General features: G+C 46.7%; 2 protein-coding genes across 4 annotated transcripts in view; both read right to left on the bottom strand.

Annotated features, from left to right (window-relative positions):
• The window catches only part of LRRK1 (leucine rich repeat kinase 1), a 108,136-nt gene extending 92,432 nt beyond the window's left edge, over positions 1-15,704 (bottom strand). The window contains exons 1-2 of one of the 3 annotated variants that reach the window (XM_019726628.2): positions 15,410-15,704; positions 10,277-10,495 (exon numbers count right to left, since the gene is read on the bottom strand). In XM_019726628.2, the coding sequence (XP_019582187.2) occupies positions 10,277-10,495; positions 15,410-15,695 (505 nt within the window). In that variant the 5' untranslated portion in view covers positions 15,696-15,704. Of the gene's footprint in view, positions 1-10,276; positions 10,496-14,775; positions 14,911-15,409 lie in introns of those variants that run through there. The other 2 variants (XM_074317188.1, XM_019726626.2) reach the window with 2 other exon arrangements.
• A 2,512-nt stretch (positions 15,705-18,216) lies between these two features.
• The window catches only part of ALDH1A3 (aldehyde dehydrogenase 1 family member A3), a 36,591-nt gene continuing 31,145 nt past the window's right edge, over positions 18,217-23,662 (bottom strand). Inside the window, exon 13 of the mRNA XM_019726631.2 lies at positions 18,217-20,026. Within this exon, the coding sequence (XP_019582190.2) occupies positions 19,954-20,026 (73 nt within the window). The 3' untranslated portion in view covers positions 18,217-19,953. The remainder of the gene's footprint in view (positions 20,027-23,662) is intronic.

Below are 23,662 nucleotides of genomic sequence, written 5' to 3' on the forward strand. Positions count from 1 at the left end.
AGCTCTTCTACTGTACAAACTTAATGTTGATTGAAAAATTAAGTTACAGAAAGATTGGCACAGTGCAAAAATGTTCATTTAAACATATTAAATATGGAAAATGATCTGACAGGCACGGAATTGCCGAAACATGACCCTGGTTGCCACTCTTCAAACTTGGACGCTGAGTCAGCTGAGGGGACGACACCAAGCTCAGTTTCCACAGCCCCAATTTGTCCCCTCTACAAAGCCAGCATCCACACCTGGCATGCCATCGGCAGGCTAGGCTTCTGGGAGGGACACTCCTGCTGGGCCCTGCACAGGACTGGAACCTTCTTCTGTCCATCAGATGCCCTGGACGCCTCCCTGTGCAAGGACCACAGACTGGCGACCACGTGCAACCCATCTGGCAGACCTAGGCTTCGTGATTTCCTCTCCCTCAATGAAGCCTCTTCCTTAACCCAGCCTGGGGGTGACGTGGAACTTCTGCTGACCCCTTGTGTACCAGGTGGCCATGCCCAGGGGACCCTCCTGGCGGGACAGAAATAATACGATGTAGTTTTGGGCACACACATATTTAACAGTTGTTTAAAACACTGCAAAGAGTTCACACCGACTTCAGAATAATGGCTACGTTTGGGCCAGGATGGAGAGCAGAAATTAGGAAGCGGTCCAACGAGAAGCTCCTTGGGATGTGCTCTTGGGGCTATGCGGCAAATAAAAATGTGATGAAGGGTCCCAAAGGCACTCAGAAGTCCAGTGAAACAGCCATATCTGGCTATGTAGGGCCAGCTTGCAGAGGTCTCTGTGCCCACTGGGAGACTCTGCCTTTTGTTACCCACCCCCAACACACACACACACACACACACACACACACACACACACACACACACACATCATTACTTGGTTTTAGGCAGCCAGGCCAGGAGGGAGAATCAAGCCGTCCCTCCTGCTTAGGGAGCTTCTGGAAGGTGGGGCACTGGGTCCAGTGTCCATTCATCTCCCTGCTCTGACTCCCACGGTGCTCCACGGTATTCACCAGGCCCCACAAGGCTTCATCACTGTGGAAGGAAGGACTGGACGGGTGAGGTGGGGCGAGACTGCACTGTGCTGCCTGTACCATCTCTGATAGACACATGAGGCATTTGTGGCCCTGCTGTCTCCGCCTTCAGCCCACGGCCAGCACGTAAGCAGCCAGCCCAGGCAGGACAGACAACCATGGGCGGGGCACTAAGGGACAGGAGTAGGTGACTGAGGTCACCGCAGAGAGGAGAGGTCACCGCAGAGCTCCAGGGGTGGAGCCAAGCACCCTCACCCCACCCCATCTGCAAGCGAAAAGCCGGTGGGAGAACTGGATTACAGGATTAGATTTATATCCCAGAAAGTTCACTGGGCAGGGGCTGTGGGAGCTCCAGCCCCAGTTCGTAGGTACAAAGTGTGTGTCAGAGAGACACACTCAGATAGGAATGGACCAGCGAGAAGCGCGCTGTGCAAGGGAAGAGATGAGAGGTCTTTGTGATAGAAAGTCCCTAATGCAGAATTTCCAGAGTTCTTCCTTTTTTTTTTTTTAAATCTTTTGATAATCTTTGATCTCTATTCCGGTTTTCTTCTGTATTATATTAAAAATACATACAAATAAAAATATACTTGCTTTATTTACTAATTTTCTAAAAGGCAAAAATGTCATAAAAAGACACAAGCAGTCAAGCAAACATATTGCACTGGGTGGAGAAAGCTTGGTTTGCACACAAACAAATCACTTGTCTGGCAAGTCATTACACAGACTCGGAGAGCTTATGTACACATCTATTTTAGGAACATATTAATAAGAAGGCTCAATTTAAAACAGAGAGTTTTTATAATACCTGTGTAAGCACACATCCTAAAAAAAACATAACTCGATGTGTGGCACCATGTAAATAACCTCACACATGTGGTATCTGAAGATGATGTTACTTTGTAAATTAAATGAAAGAATTTTTTAAAATAATTTTTTTGTGTTTGAGTTTATTAAAAAAAACAGGATTCCTATTCAGGCCTAAGATGGCTTCACTATGAAAACCAGCTGGACCACAAGGAGACGTCACCTAGTCTATGAGCCACTTCTCCATCAGAGGATAATGAAGCAGATCTGACAGTCAGTATCACATCCTCCAAGAGGAGTTTCCTCATAACAATTAAAAAGAGCCACATGGGCTAAGACATGGAAACAACCAAAATGCCCTTCGATAGATGAATGGATAAAGAAGTTGTGGTACATATACACAATGGAATACTATTCGCCGGTAAGAAAAGATGACATAGGAACATTTGTGACAACATGGATGGATCGTGAGAGTATGATGCTAAGCGAAATAAGTCAGACAGAAAAAGCAGAGAACCATATGATTTCACTGATATGTGGTATATAAACCAAAAACGACAAAAGAACAAGACAAACAAATGAGAAACAAAAACTCATAGACACAGACAATAGTTTAGTGGTTACCAGAGGGTAAGGGGGATGGGGAGTGGGAGGGGGATCAAATATATGGTGATGGAAGGAGAACTGACTCTGGGTGGTGAACACACAATGGGATTTATAGATGATGTAGTACAGAATTGTACACCTGAAATCTATGTAATTTTACTAACAAGTGTCACCCCAATAAATTAAAAAAAAAAAAAAGAAAACCTATTAGTGCAACAGAAAAAAATAAAATAAAAGAGCCATATGGTACCTCTTGAGCACACCACCTTGCCATAAGGTGTCTTCATCAAGCATCGCTCTGAATTTTCCCCTGTTCTTCACTGTCTGGCTCACATTACAAGCCCCATGAGAGCAGAGGCCACACAGTAGCTCTGTCCTCAGAATCTAGAACAATGTGTACACCATGGATGCTTGAGCATTGAAATGATAATGCTGAATTAATAAGGACAGACAAAAAGCCAGGCCTTAGGAGAAATGGAGGTAATGCAGAGCATTCAAAAGAACTTCAAAGATTGGTGCCAATAAAAAAATATGTTTCTGCCAGTGTTTTGCCGACTTCTCGTAGCATCGTAGGAAGCTGGTTCCCACATAACTTAGAGACATGCTTTGCCTTACAGAATCAGCTGATTGCAAATTTCCCTAATAACGCTTTGAATCACACAATTATTGATTTATCCGGAATGCATTGTAAAAATGTTGATTTTAATAAATGAATTTGATAGTAAGAAATACATTTTAAGATTAACTGGGAAGATAGTAAGAACAACATCAAAATAAAAGAAATTTGGCAGTTAGGATCCTCAGACTTCAAGAAGACACTGAATGCATATATAACACAGGAACAGAAAAAGGCTATGAAAAGAAACAGTCAAGAACTGGAAAGAGTTTTTAGAAATTAAAAATGAGTGCCAAAATGAAATGTTTAATGGGCTCAGAGGTCAGGAGGTAAAGTCAGGGGCATCTCTCAAACTTTAAGAAGAAGAATAGTTGGGAAATGTGAAAGGAAAGAAAAGCAACACATTATCTTAACTAATAAGAGTTCAAAAAAAACAACAACAAAGAAAACAAAACAAAACAAAAAAGAGAAAAAGCAGAGGAGGAAAACATTACTAACTTGAGGACTTTCCTAGGCCTGAAAGGGATACACTTGTGGCCTACAAGTGTCAAACAGCATGAATGAGAAAAAACCCTCCCCTGGTCTTTTGTTATGAAATTTCAGAAGACCAAGTAACCACGGGAAGATTTTAAGAGCTTCTAGAGAGGAAAAGGCAGGGCACCCACTAAGCAATGAGAATCAAACCCCATCAGCGGACCACAGAGCAGGCTCTTCCAAGTTCTGAAGGTGGACAAGTTCTAGCTGAGATCACAGCAGAGGGCCCAATGAACACGCTTTCAGGAAGGCCGAATCTCTTATGTGTGTCTCCATAAGCCCTTTCTTAGCTTTCTTGATGATATACTCCAGATAAACAAAGGCTCAAAGTAAGAGTTCGGAGTACAGGGTGAGAGGGAGATGGAAGTAAGAAGAAGGAAAGAGGTGCTCACCTCCTGGGCCCTACAGAACAAGGATGACACTGAGTCCCCAGGCCAAGTCACAGGGATGGGGACATATCATCTAATGTTACAAATGCAATCTGGAGGTGAGTCAACACTGATGGAATTACGTGGGGAGGGAGCAGCAGCAAGATATGGGACAAAAGTGAAGGAAACCATCATCTGTCATGGCAGCAACAGACAATGTCTCCATGGGGGTGCAGGCTTCTTCCTCCATACATAGGGAAACGGTAATGATCTGAATAACTAGAACCAGGAAACAGCACCCACTTTGGGAGTTGGGGCTTTGCAGTATAGTCCTTTCTGTATCACTTGCTTATTTAAAGAGGGGTATGTATTACACTGATCATAACGTTATTCTTTGATCCTGCAGCTCTGCTGGGGCACAGACGACTCTGAGGATAACACGCAACATTTAGAAAGAATCTAAAAGCCCTTTAATAGGAGAATGGTTAAATAAACATTGTTGTATTCACACTATCGAATCTGGTTCACGTGAAAAAACAAAAACCTCCAAGACATAAATAACTCAAGGAAAAAAGTTGCACAACATATGCACCATTGAATGTCACGCAGATTGTCGACTAGACAAAATAATTCTCCAGGTAGCCCACCAAAAGAGCACTTTATTCAGGAAAACAAAAAGAAACAAAGCCACCAAGGAGTGTGCAAATGCACACTTGCTGGCCGGTGTTTCAACTGCTGCCCACGTGCACAGAGGGGAGAGGGCGATCCCAAGATGGTCTCCATATTTTATATGAATCCCTCCCCCAGAAGTTACCACAAAGTTTAACAGAAAGTCAGGACTAGAGAGTTAACAAGGGGCCCAGCTCCACCCATAGTCCTCCCAGCTCTATGGTTAATCATCTTAAGATGCCAGTTTACTTTTATCAACATCAAACCAGAAACATGCAAAAAGAAGTGTGTGTGCGCGCGCGTGCGCACGAGTGTAGGAAGAGGTTAGGAAGGAAACACAGCCAGCTAACTCCTGGGCAGGACAGAAGATCAAGGAGTACTGTGGCCCTATCTGTGACATTTGAATGTTTTATGAGAAGTATGTAATTACACACAAACAACGTTTTCTGAGCTTTAGGGAGCTTCCTGCCCACTATGAGGCGTGGGCTGTTTGCTTGCTTTCTGCTTTTGAACCCAGAATGCTGGTGACGTTGCAGAGTTGCAGAGACGTGAGCAACTGCCCACTGGAGCCTTTTGATCTTAGCAGCTGGGGTGGGGGTGGAACCGCCTGAGGGGCCTGTGCTGACCTCCCTCCACCTTTGACTCCCACAGGTGGGGGCCACCCGCTTGTCTATAAGAACTTGCATGGCCATCACAGGTCCAAAACAAGCTCCTAAAGGAACTTTAAGAGTCTCATTCTTGTCCTTTTGTTTTCAAACTCTAACCTTAAATTTGCATTATCACACGGTTCAAAATAATGGGCTACAACTTTTCAATGGCTTGAAATATCTCTAAATCTCTGTCAAATTCCAAGCGTCCAAATTAAGTTATTTTTGTTTTTGGTTTTCCTGAAATGACCAGATAGGTGATCTTCAACCAAACACCTGGTGATGTGCCTTGGCCACGATGAAGACGGCTGGACGAGATAAAAGCTCAGCACAATCCTGGCAAGAATTATCATATGAAGTGTCATCCTAAAAAGTTCTTACAGTTGAAAATACAACTTTCTCACTCATGTGTGATTCTTTCTATAACATCAGGGTTATATAGGCTCCGAAGGATTCTGAGATGCATATTCCTGTTTTGTTTTTTTTCTTTCTTTTCTTTTCTTCTTTATGACAAACGTCACTCAACAAATAGCATGATGGTTAAGTGGAATCTGGACAAACTGAACACAGGGGTGGCCAGGACGGTGAAGGGAGTCAGCCCTGGGACTTCTAAGGAATAGTGGAAGCCCCCTATTTTCATTCATTGGGGTTCCTGAAAATCTGTGTGAAAGCCATACACTAGAGTTTGGATTTATATGTTAATGTAGTTCCCAGAGAACTACACAATTTCATAAAAATCCCTAATTACGGCTCCTTCAGGGTTTTACTCGCGTGGACCAAGAAATCAGGCAGGTGGACACAATCCTTGTCCCTCTGCAACAGGACGTGGGGGTGTCATGCAGGCACCTCCCTGCTCGCAGGACACTGACCTCTTCATGGGGACCAAGACCCAAGGCGGAAAGAACATCTGCCCTGGCCACTGAATGCCTGCCAGGTGGGCCTGGGCTGCTGCCAGTGGGCACAGAGACCATCAGGCGGGGCTCCCCTGCCCTCCCCTCGGAAAGGGATCTTGGGGGAAAATGTGGGGTGGGGAAAGGATGGCAGTGGGTGGAAGCTGAGTCCCTAGGTGAGCTTCAGGCTCTGGCCCCCTAGGATGCTCCCGAGAGCCTGCCCACCTCAGGGATGGGAGGCAGCTCTTCCCCTGAGGCCAGGCGGTCATGGCCTAATGACCAATCCACAGACTAAGAAACAAAGCTCAGTGATAACCAGAGTGAAATGTGTGAAGTTGCTTGCTGTATGCTTTTGCAGATAGAGGGATGGTTTACTCAGTCTTAAAAGGAATTCACAGGGAGAGCAAGGCATCAGTTTTCAGTTATGTCAAGAAAAGGGGTTGAGGGTTTCCAATCAGCTTAAACGGGTGGAGCTGAATGCAATGAGAACAGGACAGGTTTCTGCAGTATACACGTCCTAACAGAGCTGCCCACAGAAAGGCTGGTGTTATTTGACAGGTAGTCAGCTCCCCATTGCTGGGAGTAATCAAGCATATGCTGAACAAATAATCAGGAGCAGATCTAAGCCTCAGATTAAGGTTAATGTTAAAAGCCCCACAAACCCAGGGCTTCCGTAGTTATGCACGGCTTTGTCGCTACAAAGCACAGCTATCTTAACTGCTGCCCACATGGAAGGGTGCCCACAGCCATTTCAACCCCTCACCCCGGGCCACTGCTCAGCCTCTCTCCCTTTCACTTCATTCAAGCTATGCTCCCTGGAGGTCCCAGTGCTGCTCCTAAGGCCAGGCTGGAGGAGGGTGGCCACTGACCATGACAAAGCCCTGTCCACCCCTCCTTGCTCCCAGCGTGTGAACACAGCCCAGCAGACATAAGCAGGCTATTGACTTCAGGATCAGGTTCAAGATGTGGGCTGGCGGTTACGCGCTGAAAGGCACTCATCAACGTGGACCTGCCCCTTGTAGGATTTCTGACAGCACTTGGCCAAGAAAGCCCACTTCCTATTTCTGTCTATTTCCTACTTGTATTTCTGGAAGGTAGGAAGAGCTCCCACTTGAGGAAACCACTTGGCTCTTATATTAAGAAGTTATTTTTAATACAGATTTGAAAAAGCCAAAGGAAAAAGAAAAGGACATTGAAAGTAGCTGTGTAAAAACCTGGGATTTGCAGACCCTCTGGAATGTTCCTTCCCCTTCTCTGGTCCATGCTGGGTCCAGTGGAGGACTTGCTCTGAGGTGGCAGCTGAAGTGAGGACCCCTCACAGACAGGTGGGGGGGTGGGCCGCCCTGTGCTGTCTGTCCAAGCATCCCTCACCCCCCATGGTCCAGAAGAGTCTTGCCAAGCGTTCTCAGACTGAAGTATCTAGAAGTTTCCTCACTTCTCTACTTTCCAAGGAGCCTCACTTGGGCTGGCAGGACAGGTTTTTCCACTCTGACTAGTGTCAGACAGACGCGGAAGAATGCATGTTTGTCAAAATACATTGCCCTGCAACCCGGCCCAGTGTTTCATTGATTCTAGTTCTGTCAACTCACAGGCAAGGTGACCGTGCTAATAAGCTTGCGACATACCTTCCTGGGACACAATTGTGTGGCACAAATACAGGATAGGCAGACACTGACCCCCTGGCAGCACACGGCAGCTGACAAACAACTCATACAATCTTGGTCCCCCAGCCGGAAAAAACACAAGGTGAGTTATGCGGGCATGAAAAAGCACAGCCAGTATACACCGATGTGGGAGTCCTGAGATTCGACTGTGGAAAGAGGCCCCTGGGGCAGAAGAGACTCTCTGAACCTGTTCCTTTCAACCTGGTGCCCCTAGCTGCCAGGGAGAGGAAGCTGACAGGCCGCAGCCTACGGTGAGGACACGGGCCTTCAAGGGGACAGTGGGGGCTGGGGAGTGTCTGCTTTGGCCTATCAGGGCACGCAGACATTTTCCTTCCGGTTGTCGGTCCTCCATCAAGTCCAGAGGCAGGGCTGCTTCTAGGTCTGTCCAGGGTCCATCAGCTCAGGTCTCTAGGACCTGCAAGAATCATTGGGGATCCCTGGGCACCTCGGAAAGCCGTCATCATCCATCTCAGCCTTGCCACTCTATCAGTTGAGCACCACATCAGCACAACCCAGGAGCCTTTAGAAATGCAGACTCTTGGGGCCCCAGCCCTACAGAGTGGGAATCTGCATTTCACCAAATCCCCAGGAAATTTGCATATACATTGTAATCTGAGAGGTGCTGCTCTATGGACCTGAAGCCTTGTAGACCAGTCCACTCTCAAGCACAGCTGCAAGTTAGAATCCTGATGGGGAGGGGAGCCTTTAAGAAGTGCCCATGCCTGCCCCTCCCTCCCAGAGGCTGCTGAGTGGGTCTGGGTGGTGCCTGGTACTGGCAGTTTTCAAAGCTTCCCAGTGATTCTGGGAACCAGGGTGGAGAGGCACTCATTTAAATCATCAGCTCTTGACCAGGAGGGGGACAGGGCAGAATGTCCTGAGGGGCTTTTTCAGAGGACACACAGCAAGCCCCAAATGGACCCAAAGTCCCTGCCCTTACCCTCAAACCTCAGGACTGCTGAGAGGAGAGGCAGCTGGGAAATGGAGCTGAGAGCGCCCCGGAAAGGTAGAGGCGCTACCCAAAAATCGGGTACAGCGTTCTTCCCTACACGTCGCCTGGATCTCATGCTACCAAAGGAAGGCCTTTCTAACACGCAAATGAAAAAAAAAAACCATACGTCTGAAAAAAAGAAGTTTTCAAAAGACACAAGTCAAACAGTCTGAGAACATTTAGTGCTGGGCAATGTCAATAGGCAAATTCTTTTCCCCTTTCATAATTTGATTTATACGCAAAGAAGTCTTCCAGACACATCACCCTAGCAAGCCTTTGGGCATTTTCAATGGAGGAAAAAAATACTCAAGCAACTGAACAAAATGTCTGCTGAGCCAGGTACCACGTTGAACCGCTAACAGGACTGCGGGTACAAACACAAGGGCCCCCTTAAACCCAACACACAGGCGCTCTCAAAGCCCACAGGATGGCCTAGTCTTTAAGGACAAGAGACAGAATGGCCTAGTCTTTAAGGACAAGAGAGTTCAAGAGTTAAGACAGAGTTCAAATTGCAGTTCTACCATTTACAAGTTGTTGACCTTGACCAGGTTTCTAGATCTCAGCTATAAAATGGAGATAAAAGTATCATTTTCATTGGTTGTTGTAAGGATTAAACAAGATTATTTCATAAAGGCACTGAACCTGCTAGGTACTTAGAGTTTAACAAATATTCATTGTTAGCCACAATATGAGTGCTATGCTCCTGGTGTTAAAAGATATATAGCTGCTAATCGGGCACTCCATGCGAAGAGGTTTAAAAATGCTCAAACTCAGTCATCTCACTTCTGTAAATCTATTTTCTGGAAATAACCTCAAAACCAAAAAGATGGAAATGCTTGCTGTTTTGGTGACAGTGAGCAACTAGAAGCAACCCAAATGTCCCCAAACGTCCCACAGGACAATAAGGGTTAGGTGCATCATTTTAGATAGGGCTCCCATATAAAGCAATGTTTCAGTTGGTCACAGGAGCTAGGGGACCAATACAGGTTAGGAGGGAAAAGCAGGACACAAAATTACACACACCATTCTAAGTTAATAAAGGTCAACTCCCTGAAGCCCAGAGTAACCCAGAAGAGACACACCAAGAAGCCAACTGTACTTGTGTTTACGACAATGGGACTCTGGGTAATTTTTTTTTCCTACTGCTTTTTTTTCTTTTTTCAATTTTTCTTGAATCCACATGTATTATTTTTATAATGAGAGAACAAATCCAATCCCCTCTTTAAAAAATTCTTTTTAAGCAACATGAAGTGATGCCCTGATTCTTAATATCTTAAGACTACACACCAAATTTTGCCCCACAGCCCCTTGACAGTTAGATTGAAGTGAGAATCCGAAGAGATATTTTATAATGAAAAATTCACCAAATAATTGGCATTTTAGATCCTTCGGTTGAAAACCCCTTGTTCTTACATGGCCCAGGCTCCCCATGGGACATGCATGGTTCTTACCATCGTGTGTCTCCATGGCGTGTTCTGGACACATGGATGACCCCTCTGGCCCCACACACCAGTACATGCTGGGTGGTCGCTGCGACATGCCAGCCATCAGCTCTCGGGGTGGCCGCTCTCCCAAGTCAGTTCTGGCCGTGATCAGTGCCGCTGCTGCTGCCCGAGGGGTGGACGATGGCACAGACACACAGTCATGGCTGAGCAGAAGGCTGTCTCGTCCTGGTGGAAGAAACATCATAAACTCAGAAAGCTTTCCTTAACTGTCAGGTCCCTTCCTGCACACGAGCACGTGTTTATATTGGTCACTGGCATTTCCCCTCCTTTACAGCATTCGTTTTCACATGCATTCATCCAGCCACACTGGATCAGGTGGGGGCAGTGAAAGGATAGAGTTCCCCCCACCTCCCCTCACAGCTGGTCATCATGTCTATTTGGGAAGAATCTCGAAGAAACTCCACATAATTGCAGAACACCTACTGGTTCAATCCTTGTTCAATCGACACACATATTCATTGTCACTTGCACAGTGATACCAAGATAACTAAACAAGGCTCCTGCCTTCAGTGGGTCATAGTCCAGTTGGGGTGCGACAGACACACTTGCAGTCAGTCACAAAACAAGGCCTTCCCTTTGGCCAGGAAAGACTCCTCCAGAAGCCTGGAGGTGGGCGTAATTCCCAAGAGACAACCAGGCAACAATCCCAAAGAGAAAGGGTCTGGAAGGTATTGGTGCTGGGTGTGAAGCCAAGTTTGAGCCCTGGAGGTAAGAGAAGGGGGCCCCATACATTTTGCCTGTCCCCAGGGGACATTTGGCAATGTCTGCAGGCACTTTGGTTGTCACAGCTGGGGGTGAGGGTGCTATGGGCATCTAGTGGATGGAGGACAGGAACACTGTTGAACATCCTATGATGCACAGGGCAGTTCCCACAACAGAGAACTATCCAGCTCACATAGTTCCAATTATCTGGAGAAACGCTGCATTAGAGAAAGACTCATCTAAGACTAATGAGGCTGTAATGAGAACTGGTGAGGCAAGGCGCTTCTCTCTCCAGCTGGGCTCCCACTGAGATTGGGGGTCCCACAACACAAGTGCCCATCCTATTATGGTGATTAAATGACCAGAGCACCTCAAGGGCAAGACCCAGGCCCAGCTCAGGCCTGGCACAGGGTGAACTGCACGATGGGAAAGGTGCTGCCTATAAAACGCAAGCATTTCTATTAGTGTCGTGTATTTTCTACCCTATACATAAAGTACAGGATAATTAGCCACCGTTCTCTGAGACAGGCAACTCTAAAATGGAGACTGATAGTATAGTCCAAAAAAAAAAAAGAAGTCAAGGTCATATAAATGATGGCCAAGATAATATGGAAAGAGAAAAGCACAGTCTGGAGGTCAAAGGCTTAGATAGCCTCTGCCACAGGTCAGCAGCGTAACCTCAAACTGAAACATACAGGTCTCCGTTTTCACATCTATTAAAAATAGACATGCTCTCCTGCCCAGGGCAACCTTGCAGGGTTGCTGTGAGATGTTAAGATTTCTACAACAGGGTCAGAGTGGTTCTTACCTACACCAGCTGGGGTACTGGGGGGCCAGCAGGGTCACTCCCCTGCCCTCTGATTAATAGGCTCAGTGCTGGGGGGCAGACGTGCTGTCTCCCCAATGGGCATAGGGTGGGCACTGAGCAAAATGAACTTGAGACAGGGACAGGGAGAAGCGGCAAAACAGAACCTCTGTTTTAAAACAAAGGCTCCAGAGTACACAGTTAGCATTCAGAAGGCAAGGGGCACACTCTCTGCTTTCAAACACTTCCCAAACTCAGACACCAACTACATCCCACAAACTTCAAATATCCAAATGCTGGTAGGTGTGAAAACGGAAGTATCTTACCCTGTAATGTTTTTAAGTTTGAAAAAAACCTTTAAAATATCTTCGGCCAACCCTCACCCTCAGCACATTTTGTTCCCCTTTTCATTTTCAGTTTCCTTTTGAAAATCACTTTACCAGTGGAAGACTCTGCCACTGGAGCAGTTTTTCAATTATAATTTGTATTTTGGCTTAGACACTAAGGTAGAAGTTTTAGGATGAGGTAATTGAAATTTTGCTCAATCTTTGCCCTCAAACGGATCTTTGCTTCTTCCTGCTTCTTTTGGGTTCAGACCAATGCAACAAAACATGGAAACATGGTTGTAAATTACCTGTTTTCTTTTCTTTATGGTGTATACATCCTAAAGAGGACTTCAAGAGGTTTTCTGCAATAATCATTATTTTAACAACTTTTAAAACCTCACCAATTTTTTTCTGCCAACACTTTATAACTGTTCTAATGAATAAATGCAAATACTTGATGAAAAAGAAAAAAAGGAACTTGACATTTATTCTACAAATGTTTTCATTGGGCCCTTTCCATACAGAGTAAACTTTGTGAGTTCATAAAACTTACAGCTGGTGGGGAGGGTAGTTAAATAAGTATTTGCAATAAAGTTTCTGGCAGGGAGATTCTGGAGCTGGTCACCTGTCTTTTCAGGAGGCTTGGAAAGAATTGCCCGTACCAAGGAATTAGAAGATATTTGCAAGTGAAGCATGTTGGAAATGCTCACATCACCCGTCTCTTTTTGAATCAAAAGCCTGGTGGAGACAGTTGGCCCATGGCCCTAGATGTCCCTTTGGCACCAACATCTCTTGACCAATCCCGGCTTGCCTACCAAGTATGTTCAGTGGATCTGAGGATATCCAAATACCATGGAGCTGCAGACCAGAGAAATGGGTCCACCCCAATCCCAGATGAGCACCCAAGGGTTTGGGGACAGAAGCCCTTCATGACTATGAAACCACAATTAAGTTAAGGCTGTCCATTCACCACTGGTCAATGTGCCAGTATGAGCCTGGCACCTCCTGGATGGTTCTGGAGGTGACAATATGGCAGTGAGCAAGTTAGGCTGACAGGAAGGGTCTCTGACCCCTGGAGCTCCAGTGGAGACCTCCAGGTAACTAAAGGAGAAGCCAAGGAGATAAAGTAGGACACAGAGACAGGGATATGAGAGAGACGCTGGGTTTAGAGGGTGGCTGGCCATGGGGCAGCAATGCAGAGGCCACGTACTGGAGAGCGAGATGGGCCAGGCTGGCTGGGGACAATGGCCAGGTGGACTGAGATGGCAGAGGCCAGATCTCCTCGGGGGTGTGAGGGGAAGGTCTCCTGGATTTCATGCCACTCACGAGGAGAAGTGATTGAAGGGTTCCAAGCAGACAAATGACACTCTCTGGTTTACCTGTTTAAAAAAATTCCCCTTGGGCACAGGAGGTCTTGAACACCTTGCTCTGGAATGTTCCATCAAGAGTTCCAAACATCAAAATAAAAAAATATTAAGAGGTAATCCCCATCCTGTGACTTCAGTCCCTTCAGCCCATCGGGGCTGGTGACCTCTTTTGCTAACAGGAAGATTAACTTACTACAAAGTGGGGACAAACCTGTTTGCCTGTTTGACAACTACAAGAATAAGACTGACTGCTGTACAGAGAAGTCTCCCATCCGAACTGCATACTGAACCGGCAAGTTGGTTGTGAGTTCAGTGATACCCTCTGATGACAGGGGGAAAAAAAAAAGTCTTAAATTTCACAAGCTGTGCTCAAATATATTTTCTCAGTTCAGATCCTCAGCTAGAATAATACTGAGTTTCCTTATGTCTCAGGAAACACTTTTTATGGTAACTTGTCATATTGTCTATTTTTTTAGACATCAATAAAGTCTTTCCTTCATGTGATATTAAAAAAAATGTTTTTTAATTAAAAAAAAATTTTTTTTAATTAAAAAAAAATATCACTTGCTGCCAAACAGAGAATGAAGGGAGGCCTGTAAGAGTACAGGACCTTGGACTGGGCGTGGGCTGTGAGAAAGAAGGGGACAGACAGGACACGTTTTAGAGGGAAACACAACAGGACTTGCTAACAGACTGAATCAAGGGCTGAGTCAATGGAATGGAGGCTAATTCGTCCGTTGTAGATGGGACCACTCCCTGAGATATGAAAGAGCCTGGGTGCGGGAAAGGTTCGGAAGACCCCAAAATCTTCGGGCACAAAATTAGGTGTGAGGTGTGTATACTTTTAATCTAATTGTTCTATTCTTTCTGGACAGACGCAAAGATAAACAAGTCAAATCACACACACACACACACACACACACACACACACACACACACACAAACCACTGAATGTTAACGTTGCCCCAAACTGTGCATATTCTAGTTGTGCCTTTATGATGTCCAGAGAATTTTCATACAATATGAGCGAATGGCAAATTCTAAAAAGAACATGCTTGGTGAGAGGCTCCGTGAAAACAACTCCAGGCTCCTGTTTCCTTACCTCCCACCCCATGCAAGGGGATGGTTTGTGGGAGAAAAACTTCCTGGCCTCAAACTGTGAAGGAGCAGGTTGAGCGGGCCTCAAATGCTCCATCACTATTTCCCTCTGCCCCCCAGGACCCCCCTGCCCCGGACCGCACTCACCTCCCTGCGCCTGGCCGGGAAGGTCGCCCACAGAGACCGCCATTGAGACGCCGGTTTGTATTGGCCAGAGACGCAACACTTGGGCTGGAAGCAAACCTCAGACTTTGAGGAGGGTGACGGCGAGCTCGGCCCCCCCGCATCGCCAGGCCCGCCCCGGGGAGAGAGAGACGCCGGGCAATCCTTCCCAACACACATGCACTCACACTCACGCACTTGCACACGCGCGCTCCCCACGGCCCGCTGCAAGTTGAAGGAAGGGGTTTGCTGCAGAGGCTGAGCAGACCGGTAGACACCCTGGTGTGTTTTCCTACTTTTTGTCTCTTGCCTCCGCTCCCCCCGCCCGGGCACCGTCCGGGGCGAGGTTTCGGGTTCCGCTCCGGGGTCCCGCACCCCCCCACCCCGCGGGCTGCCTGGGGTGGGAGCGCGGCGGGAGACAGCCGCACGGTGAGGCTGGGGTCGCCCGGAGCCCTCGGGAGCCCCTGGGCAAGGGCCACCCTGGCCAAAGCACGCGGCCGCCGCCGGGAGCGCGGGCCTGAGCTGCGGGGCCCAGGGCTCCACGCGGACCGGCCGCAGGCGGCAGCCGGATTCCCGGGCGGAACGCCGGGCGCGGGGGGCGAGGCGGGACAGCGCTTACCTGCGGCGGCGGGGCTGGGCATACAGGCCCGGCGCACTCCAGCGGGCCGGGGCCTGGCCGTGCCACTGCCCTCCGCCCCCTGAGCCTCCGGCCGCGCGCGCCGGGGCCGGGCCGGGCCCAGACGCACTTCCTCAATCCTGCGGCCGCCAGCGGGCGTGGAGGGCGGGCGGCGCGAAGAGCGCACAGGGCGAGAATCGGCTGCGGCTGGTGCTCCCGGAACCCGCCCGAGGAGTCCCGCCTCAGTTTCCCTAGTCGGAAACCGCAGGTGATCCAATTCACCGCTCATGCCCAGGAAATGACAGGGCCCACGGGTGCTTCTAGCGTGGCGTCCCCTCCAGGTTTGGGTGCCCTGCTCCCTCCACGCATGACAGACGCGGCGATAAGATGGGTGGGTTCTGGGCTCAACCCAGTTTTCACTGTCCCTCTACTCTGCCTTGCCCAGCAGCAAAATCCGCGGATTCACGTCTGGCTTGCGTGTGACTAGCCACATACTCTGTCGGTAAATATTAAAAAGAGCGGGAACATTCATTTGTGTTCAACTCTTTATAAGGCCGTATAGAAATATGTATTTTTAAAGCTTTAGTATTTGCAAACGGCACCCCTTCCACCACATGAATTTACTAATTTAATTATGGATGTATATGTCAATAGGTCACTATTTGGTGAAACATTTTCAATTGGGGTTTTCTGGGGGGCGGGGATGTAGATAAAAGATGTTGGCAATTTATTGTTTCAACCTAATATAAATATATGATCACACCATTGAGGCCATTATCGAAACGCAGATCATAGAGAAGCACGTCCACGCAGGCCAGCATCCGACTCGGCTCCACGAGCCCACGGGACCAAGAGAAGCCTGCATGGAACAAAGCAGAAGGTTCTGCACCCTGGCAGGACCCGCACCCTAGGCTCCTCTCATGCAATATTATGACTGGAACATTCCCAGGATTTAGCACAAGGCACAGAGACAAATGGCCACCACCCACATTGCCATTTCACAAAATCCGGGCCTGCACCTCGAGGACACACCTGGCAGTCGCCACTTGGAGCTGTTCATTGGGCCCCGGAGGGCAAAGGGACCACCGGGCAGCGTTGCTTTGCTCCCAGGAGGCCCCCTCCAGCCCCCTGCTACAGGACGCCCTTCCATAATGGTGCGTGCAGTTTTGCAACGCTGTCCTCACCACTGCGGTCCTAATTCCAATATGCAAAAGGCAGCAAAGTAAGATTGCTACGGAAGAGTCCCTAATAATTTGAAGGGCGTGGCGGCGCCCGCAGGCTGAGGGAGCCTGGCCACGGTGGTGCTGCGCGTCCAGGGCGCGCAGCCCCGCCATCTAGCGGCGCTGTGAGGAAGCGCACGCCCAGTGCCAGGGCAGACAGGAGAGGACGTGGCCACTGCAGAGGGGGGCAACTCAAACTTCCCTTTTAAATGAGCTTGGGAATAGGCCAGGAATGTCTCCAATGTAGAAAACGGCCGGGACACCAGACACACGGGTGGACTCTTTCGAGCTGGCTCTGTCTCAGCATTCAACTCTGTTTCTTAGGCATGAGTCAGTCACAGTTTTGCATGGGAAGCTTGTCACAGGTCAGTTTCTTCTTGAATGCGGCTGACCCAGGGTCCGCTACCTTTTGCTCCACATCCTACCAGGATTCTCAGCATCTCATATGGGAATGACTGCTCCTAAGGTGGGTCACCTGGAGGCCACCTCCATGACCCAACATTTCTGCCTTTAGAAAGCACAGTGGCTAACTGCCCGCCCCCCTCTTACCCCATGTCTTCGCATTATCTTTCTTCAACTGGGTACTCAGTTTCCTCAGAGATTCCTCCTTGGACACTTTTTAAAAACACCCCTCATTATTCACCTTCAAGCTCGTTAGCCACATGCTAAGAGCCAGGATATTAAAAAGGCTCTCGTCTCCCATCAGGAAAAGCTAGGGTATTTACTGCAGTGTCCATCCACTTTCAGAGGACCTTCTGGATCCCACCTCCCACAGGCACACAAGTGCACACAGTCACACACGCATGTCCCCAGAATGGTTCCCTTCAGAGAGTCGTGCTTTGGTAAACCAAATGAAGGAAAAGGTCATTTTCCTAGAACTTTCTGTTCCCATTTAGTTGAGAATGGAAGTTTTCTAAATACATCACTAAATACATCAGTGTGCATACATCATGAGGGATCTGATCCAAGCCCCTCTTAAGTTTCCTCTTAAAGGGTGGTGCCTTGCCACTGCATGGCCAAAGTGACCTGGAATCTCAACGTCAAAGGCACAGGTTGAACTTGGTAGACCTGACCACATACAGGGAATGTTCTTGATCCAACTGCAGTGTCAGCTCTCGACTCGGTGATGGAGTCACCTCGGTTCGAAGCCTTAGACATTTAGGTAAATTATGCCCTCATCCCTAGGTCCTCAGGAAGAAAAGTGATAAAAAGGGAAACCTGTGCACACAGTTACGGCATGTAGTGTTTTCCTGAAATCCCATTCAGTCTTCTCCACCACTTGGCACATCCACACATGCTCATCACTTAATGATAACAAGAGATTCCAGCAGCTTAGACGACAGTTTAAAGGTTGCCAGCTATGACGCAGAGCCTCTGAGGCCAAGCTCACTGCCTGGTCAACCCCCAAGGCCATAGAAGTAGGTTTCACATTCATGGTAAACACTAGGCCTGATCAATCGAGCAAATGTGATTTTATTCTTAAGTATCGATACTGCTTTTCACAAGCCATTTTGAACAGAAGGTCTAAGAAGGAGAAAGATCAGCCACAGACTTGAAAAGGGTTTGGTCCTTAAATGAAAAAATATGACGTTTGTCAAATATCCAATTTATTTTATTATCACATTGTTAACACAATCTGCAGTTAGGATCAGAATTCCCAGGCCAATCGATTTTTAAGCCATACCACAGGAGTAAACCTTCAAAAAAGTGAAATCTAATACTATATAGATTTCCATTTCTAAACACAGTATATTACAGAAGGTTAAATATACCACCTCTGTTTACTTACAACTATAAAAAGATACATTATCTATACCAATTATAAATAATGTAGCATTTCATATTAAAGGCATTATCGTACACGAAAGAATAAGAACCCTCTAATGTATTACTATCAAGATTAGTGTCTATAATTACTTGAGATAAAATCCTGAAAATTCAGTGTATGAGTCAAATCCTGATTTAACAAGTTACTGACAGTATAAGTGATAAGCGTTAAGTGACGGAGAGGAAAAGAGGAATGGCATATTGCATATTTCTGACAATGACAACCCCATGTCATATACGACTTTCTTCATACACACACTGGTTTTGACATAGCCTTCATTTTATTCTGGTTCCTCCGCAATTTCATTCTCAAACATAAGCACCATTCGAAAAGTACTCGTTAGGAATCGTCAAAGCATCCGCAGAACACAGTTCAAATTTGGTTTTGCTTTTTTTAAAGCTATATCAGCACACTTTCCATTTTCCAAGTTAAAGCTTGGAATTGCACAGGATTTGGGTACACAAAATGGAAATGAAAAACCCCCAACTTGTTTCGTGCAATAACAGACAACTTTGATGTGAGACCCAATTCCTCCATAGAGTCCAAGTGTTATTCGTTAATGAATCACAAATTAACATCAAAATAGGACTTTAACAAACCAGGGCTGTATTAGAGCATCGGTCTTTCCAGGTGTGCATGGTTTCCTACTCTAAAATAGATCACCCGACTGAAGTAAAGGAAAACTACATAAATCATTAAAATGCAAGTGGCAGAAATGCATAATTTGTAAATGCTGATTACAGCTCTGGTTTGTAAACTGCAGGACTTAATTATCCTAGGATTTGTTGTGCTGCTGTGGTGTCAGAGCGCTGGTTCCTTAGCTGGGACCGTGACACTCGAGAAGCTTTCTGCCTCAGAAAATGTCTTGGTTAAGGTCGCCTGTGACATAGATTTAGATATGCTCTATGGGCTGGTGATTCGGTCATATTCCAAAGGCAGTATTATTGGATGTCAGCTGAGTCTCATGGTCAAGGTCAGGATGTAGTCCCCAAAGACATAGGGTCATCCCAATCCAGCTTTCCTTCCTTCCTTTCTTTTTTTTTTTCCTTTTTTTTAACTTTGGGCTATTGCTTTCCCACTAAATAGTGGCAGGGGTGCAGGCACAGGGCCCTGTTTCCAGAACACGCATGGAGATTTCCCCAAATTCTTACTGGAGTCAGTCAGCAGAGCATGTTTAAGTGACTGCTGGATACTTCAAATACCACTTCCTGTTGACAATGCCCTGAGCCTCTTAACTGTCCCGGGGATGGACCTGGTTGAAAAGGGAGCACAGAAGTTGTCAACAGTTCCATCCCCGGGCAGGACTGCAATTTCACACCCAACATATTGGTCAACGAAACAGGAGTGCGAGAGGAAAATAAAAATCGTTCACATCCAGGAGATGTAAGGGCTCCAGAAGAGAATATGCCAGGAAAGTCAGAAATGTAGTTTGTTTCTTCAGCAAGTTGGACCTGCCACATTCAGCTGTCAAATGTCTGCGGAAAAAGCCCACCTTTCCTTCAGGGGTTCTTGTCCTCAAGTTTGATGGTGACGGTTTTCACTGCGGTGTATTCAGCCAGTGCATATTCACCTCTGTGATCACAAGGGAAAAAAAAAAGAGGAAAATATAAAATGGGGATGTCACTTAACAGTTCCTCAGGAACTGCGTTCTACTAATGCTGGATGTGTTAGGACGCTGCTGGGCAGTTTGGAGCTCATGCCAAAGGTCAACATGCAATGACATGAGAGAACGATAGCCAGGCTTGTGACACCGTTAGTAAGTGTAAGTAACTGGATATGTAACTTAAGTTTAAATACCAAGGTTTTTGTGTGTGATGCTTTTGAAATTGTCAGAAGGACTAGGGTTTGTTTGTCTTTAAAGGATAAAAGGGATTTTAATAAAAGAGGTGAATTGTTGGGTGGGGAGTGCAGAGTGGGGAGAGAGGGTTTTCGTGGATGAATGAGGAGGGGCGCAAGGGAACAGACATTACACAGGGTTTATGACTGTGAGATGGCAATTTGGGGCCACTGGAAGCAGAGGCCTAAAGCTCCAGACTGGGGGTGTGGCCAGGGGTCCACGAGACGGAGGGTCTGGAGTTGGCCTCGGAGCCCACAGCTTGGGACCAGCTGTAAGGAGAGTGGGGCCAGCTGAGTGTTGAGGGGGCAGGTGTTAGAAGAGGCTGGACAAAAGGGGGGACTGCCACCTTCGAGGCAGCCCTGGCGACCCTTTTCAGGCATCATGGGCCATCCTCAGGGGAACTCCCTTCCCAGAATCAAGAGGCAGCTTTGGGGAGATTAAAATGCCTCTACAACTCTCGCTCCAATGTTAATAAAAATGTGTACTTGTTTGAGGAATCAGGTGGAAGCAGAAGGGTCACCAGAGAATCTGTACCAGGAAAGTCTTGAGACAGAATCGCATCTCGTCCCTTAGATCAGTACGTCGCCAAGTGTGGTCCCTAGACCAGCAGCATCAGCTTAACAATGCAGTCTCAGGCTGCCCCCAGATCTGCTGTGGTCGACAGGATAGTACCCCCCACCCAAGGGGTCCCTGTCCTCATCCCTCGGACCTGGGAATAACACGCCAGGTTTCATGGCTAAAGGGGAATTCAAGTTGCAGATGGAATGAAAGTTGCTAATTAGCGGGCCTTCAAAGAGGGAGACTACACTGGATTACCTGGGTGGACCCCACATAATCACAAAGGTCCTTGACGGGGAGAGGGAGGCCGAAGAGGAGAGTCAGAGGGAAACGAGACTCCAGAAGCAGGGTCAGAGAGATGCGACATTGCTGGCATTGAAGGTGGAGGAAGGGGCCAGCGCCAACGAATGTGGGAAGCCTCTAGAAGCTGGAAAAGGCCAGGAAACATATTCTCTCCCTAGAGTATCCAGAAAGGAATATAGCCCTGCAAACTCCTGATTTGAGCTCAGTGAGACCGTGTCAGGTTTTTATCCTACAGAACTGCAAGATAATAAATTTATATTGTTTAAGCCACTAACTTTGTGTCAACAGAAAACTACTTACTGAATCTAAGGGTGGGACCCAGATATCTGTGTTTTGAAAAACCAGGGGATTAACAAGCCAGAGGACTCTGATGGCCCTCAAGGTGGAGAACCTGGCTTAGATGTAGGTTTTGCTTTACCTGAACTCCGTTTCATCATGTGTACAAAGGGATGCCATCACCTCCTGTAGTTATAATAATTAGGGATAGTTCACATAGAGCACCTACTATGTGCTAGGTAAAAAGTATTATTACTTTATTAAAAGCAATACCATTACTTTTTACCTACTGTGTGAATGATAGAAAGTAATATTATTATTTTATTATGAATATGTCATTAAGATTTTTTTTTTTTGGTTGTTTCCTAGACCAAATAGTTCAAGAACTCATGATATGGGCAAATTACTTTGTAATCTTTTCTAAACATGACACAAAATATAAAAGCCATACGCAGAACATTAATTCAACGTTTTTAGAGCAGAAACTCCCACTTTAAAACTCCCGAAAGACAAATTACAAACTAGAAAAAAATTACATTTGTAACCCTCTGTGAGAAATAGTGTCGTGTTCCTTAATGTACAAAGAGTTCTTGCAAACCAATAAAAAAGCCACAAACAAACTAATAAAAAAATCAACAAAAGCTATGAATAGACATTTCACGGAAGGAGAAATACAGGTTACCAGTAAGTGTGAAAAAGGTACTCAACCCCCTCACAATTAAAGAAATGCAAACCAAATGAGTGGGGAGCCCATTTTTCATGTGTCTGATTCCCCAGTTTTAGGAACACAATCTCCCACAAGTCAATAAAGATTCATGCATAAGGAAGAGTGTCAACATGGTTTGTAATAGCAAAACCCCTTGGAAATAACAAAAAAAGTCCATCATAAGAGACCACCAATAAAAAGGATAGGATGGATATCCAAAGCTCACAGTAGTTAACTTCCATTAAAAGAACACACATATTTACATCCATTGTATGCATAGAAAATGCACAATCACCTTTAAAAATCAGCAGTGAGCATATGGTATTGCATTATAAAAATTCAAAGTAATTAATGAGATATCAGCTTCGTAAAGACAAGCAAACCCCGTGATGAAATCATGTTGAATTAGCACATAACTAGTAAGTGCTGTATGAAATCATTTCTGTAAAATTAAGTGCGTGGATCACCCCATTTTATTCCTCCAGTCACGGCTCAAGTTCAAGTTCTTGCCACTTTCATTTGACTCACTGTGGCATCTCTCCTAACTGGTTTCTCACCAAGTCACGACTGCGTTGGCACTCACGGCCATGCACAAGCCCGGCCCTCTTCCATTAGATGGAAGCAGATGGTTGGAGCAGGGAGGGACCAGTGACGACATAGTTCCTGCTAGATGCTCAGAGCCTCACATGTGCTTGGCCTATTAGAAGTGCTCAGTAAATATTTGCCAAGCGAATGAATGGACAAATCAACAATATAAACGGCTTTAACAGTGGTTACCTGTACCAAGTGTGAGTAAGGGTCAGGGAGGGAGGCCCTGACTTGCCATGTCTCTACTGTGTGGGGTTTTCTGTTACTGTATTACTGTGATTGCAAAGCAAAACAAAGAACCAAGAAAAGCAGCCCGAAGGAAGAGAAACTACAGGCTTCTTCTCAAGACCTGCACAGGAACAGGTCCCGGAGGGGCGGCAGGCCGCCAGGCAGGCCAGGCGGCTGGGATGGGAAAACCATGGCATCCATGGCACAGGGTTCCAGCATGAAAAAGGGGAACCTATTATAACATGAAGACATTATTTAGAGACAACTGAAAATGGAAATCAGTTTTCAAGTCAGTTTCCAGGCTCCTTGTGAATCATGTTAAAGAACTTTATCAAAAGCCTTGGGAAAATACATGCCAGGGGTCAAAAAAACAGACATTCAAAAAAGTCCCGATTGTGGCTTATCGGCAAAGTGAACCCTGGCCCGTGTTCAGCAAATATTCTATGCCAGGCAGTGGAGTGCCAAGGAGTTGAAGGCACTGCCAGGGTAGGGGAAGGGAGCAGAGGAGAGACAGGTGAGGAAAGCAGTAAGCGACAGTCCTAGCATCAGGGGGGCCCCATACACCCTCCCACAGCTTCGACCTCTAAAGACATCTGCTTTGGGAACTGAAATTCTGGCTGCGGTAGGGCTGAGCTGGGCTCTGGGAGGAGGCCTGCACAGGGTCTGGGTTCCCCCACTGTCACAACCTGATGGTTGAAGGCGGCCGATCAGA

This window comes from Rhinolophus sinicus, linkage group LG13 (assembly GCF_036562045.2).
Source record: "Rhinolophus sinicus isolate RSC01 linkage group LG13, ASM3656204v1, whole genome shotgun sequence".
Classification (NCBI taxonomy): domain Eukaryota; kingdom Metazoa; phylum Chordata; class Mammalia; order Chiroptera; family Rhinolophidae; genus Rhinolophus; species Rhinolophus sinicus.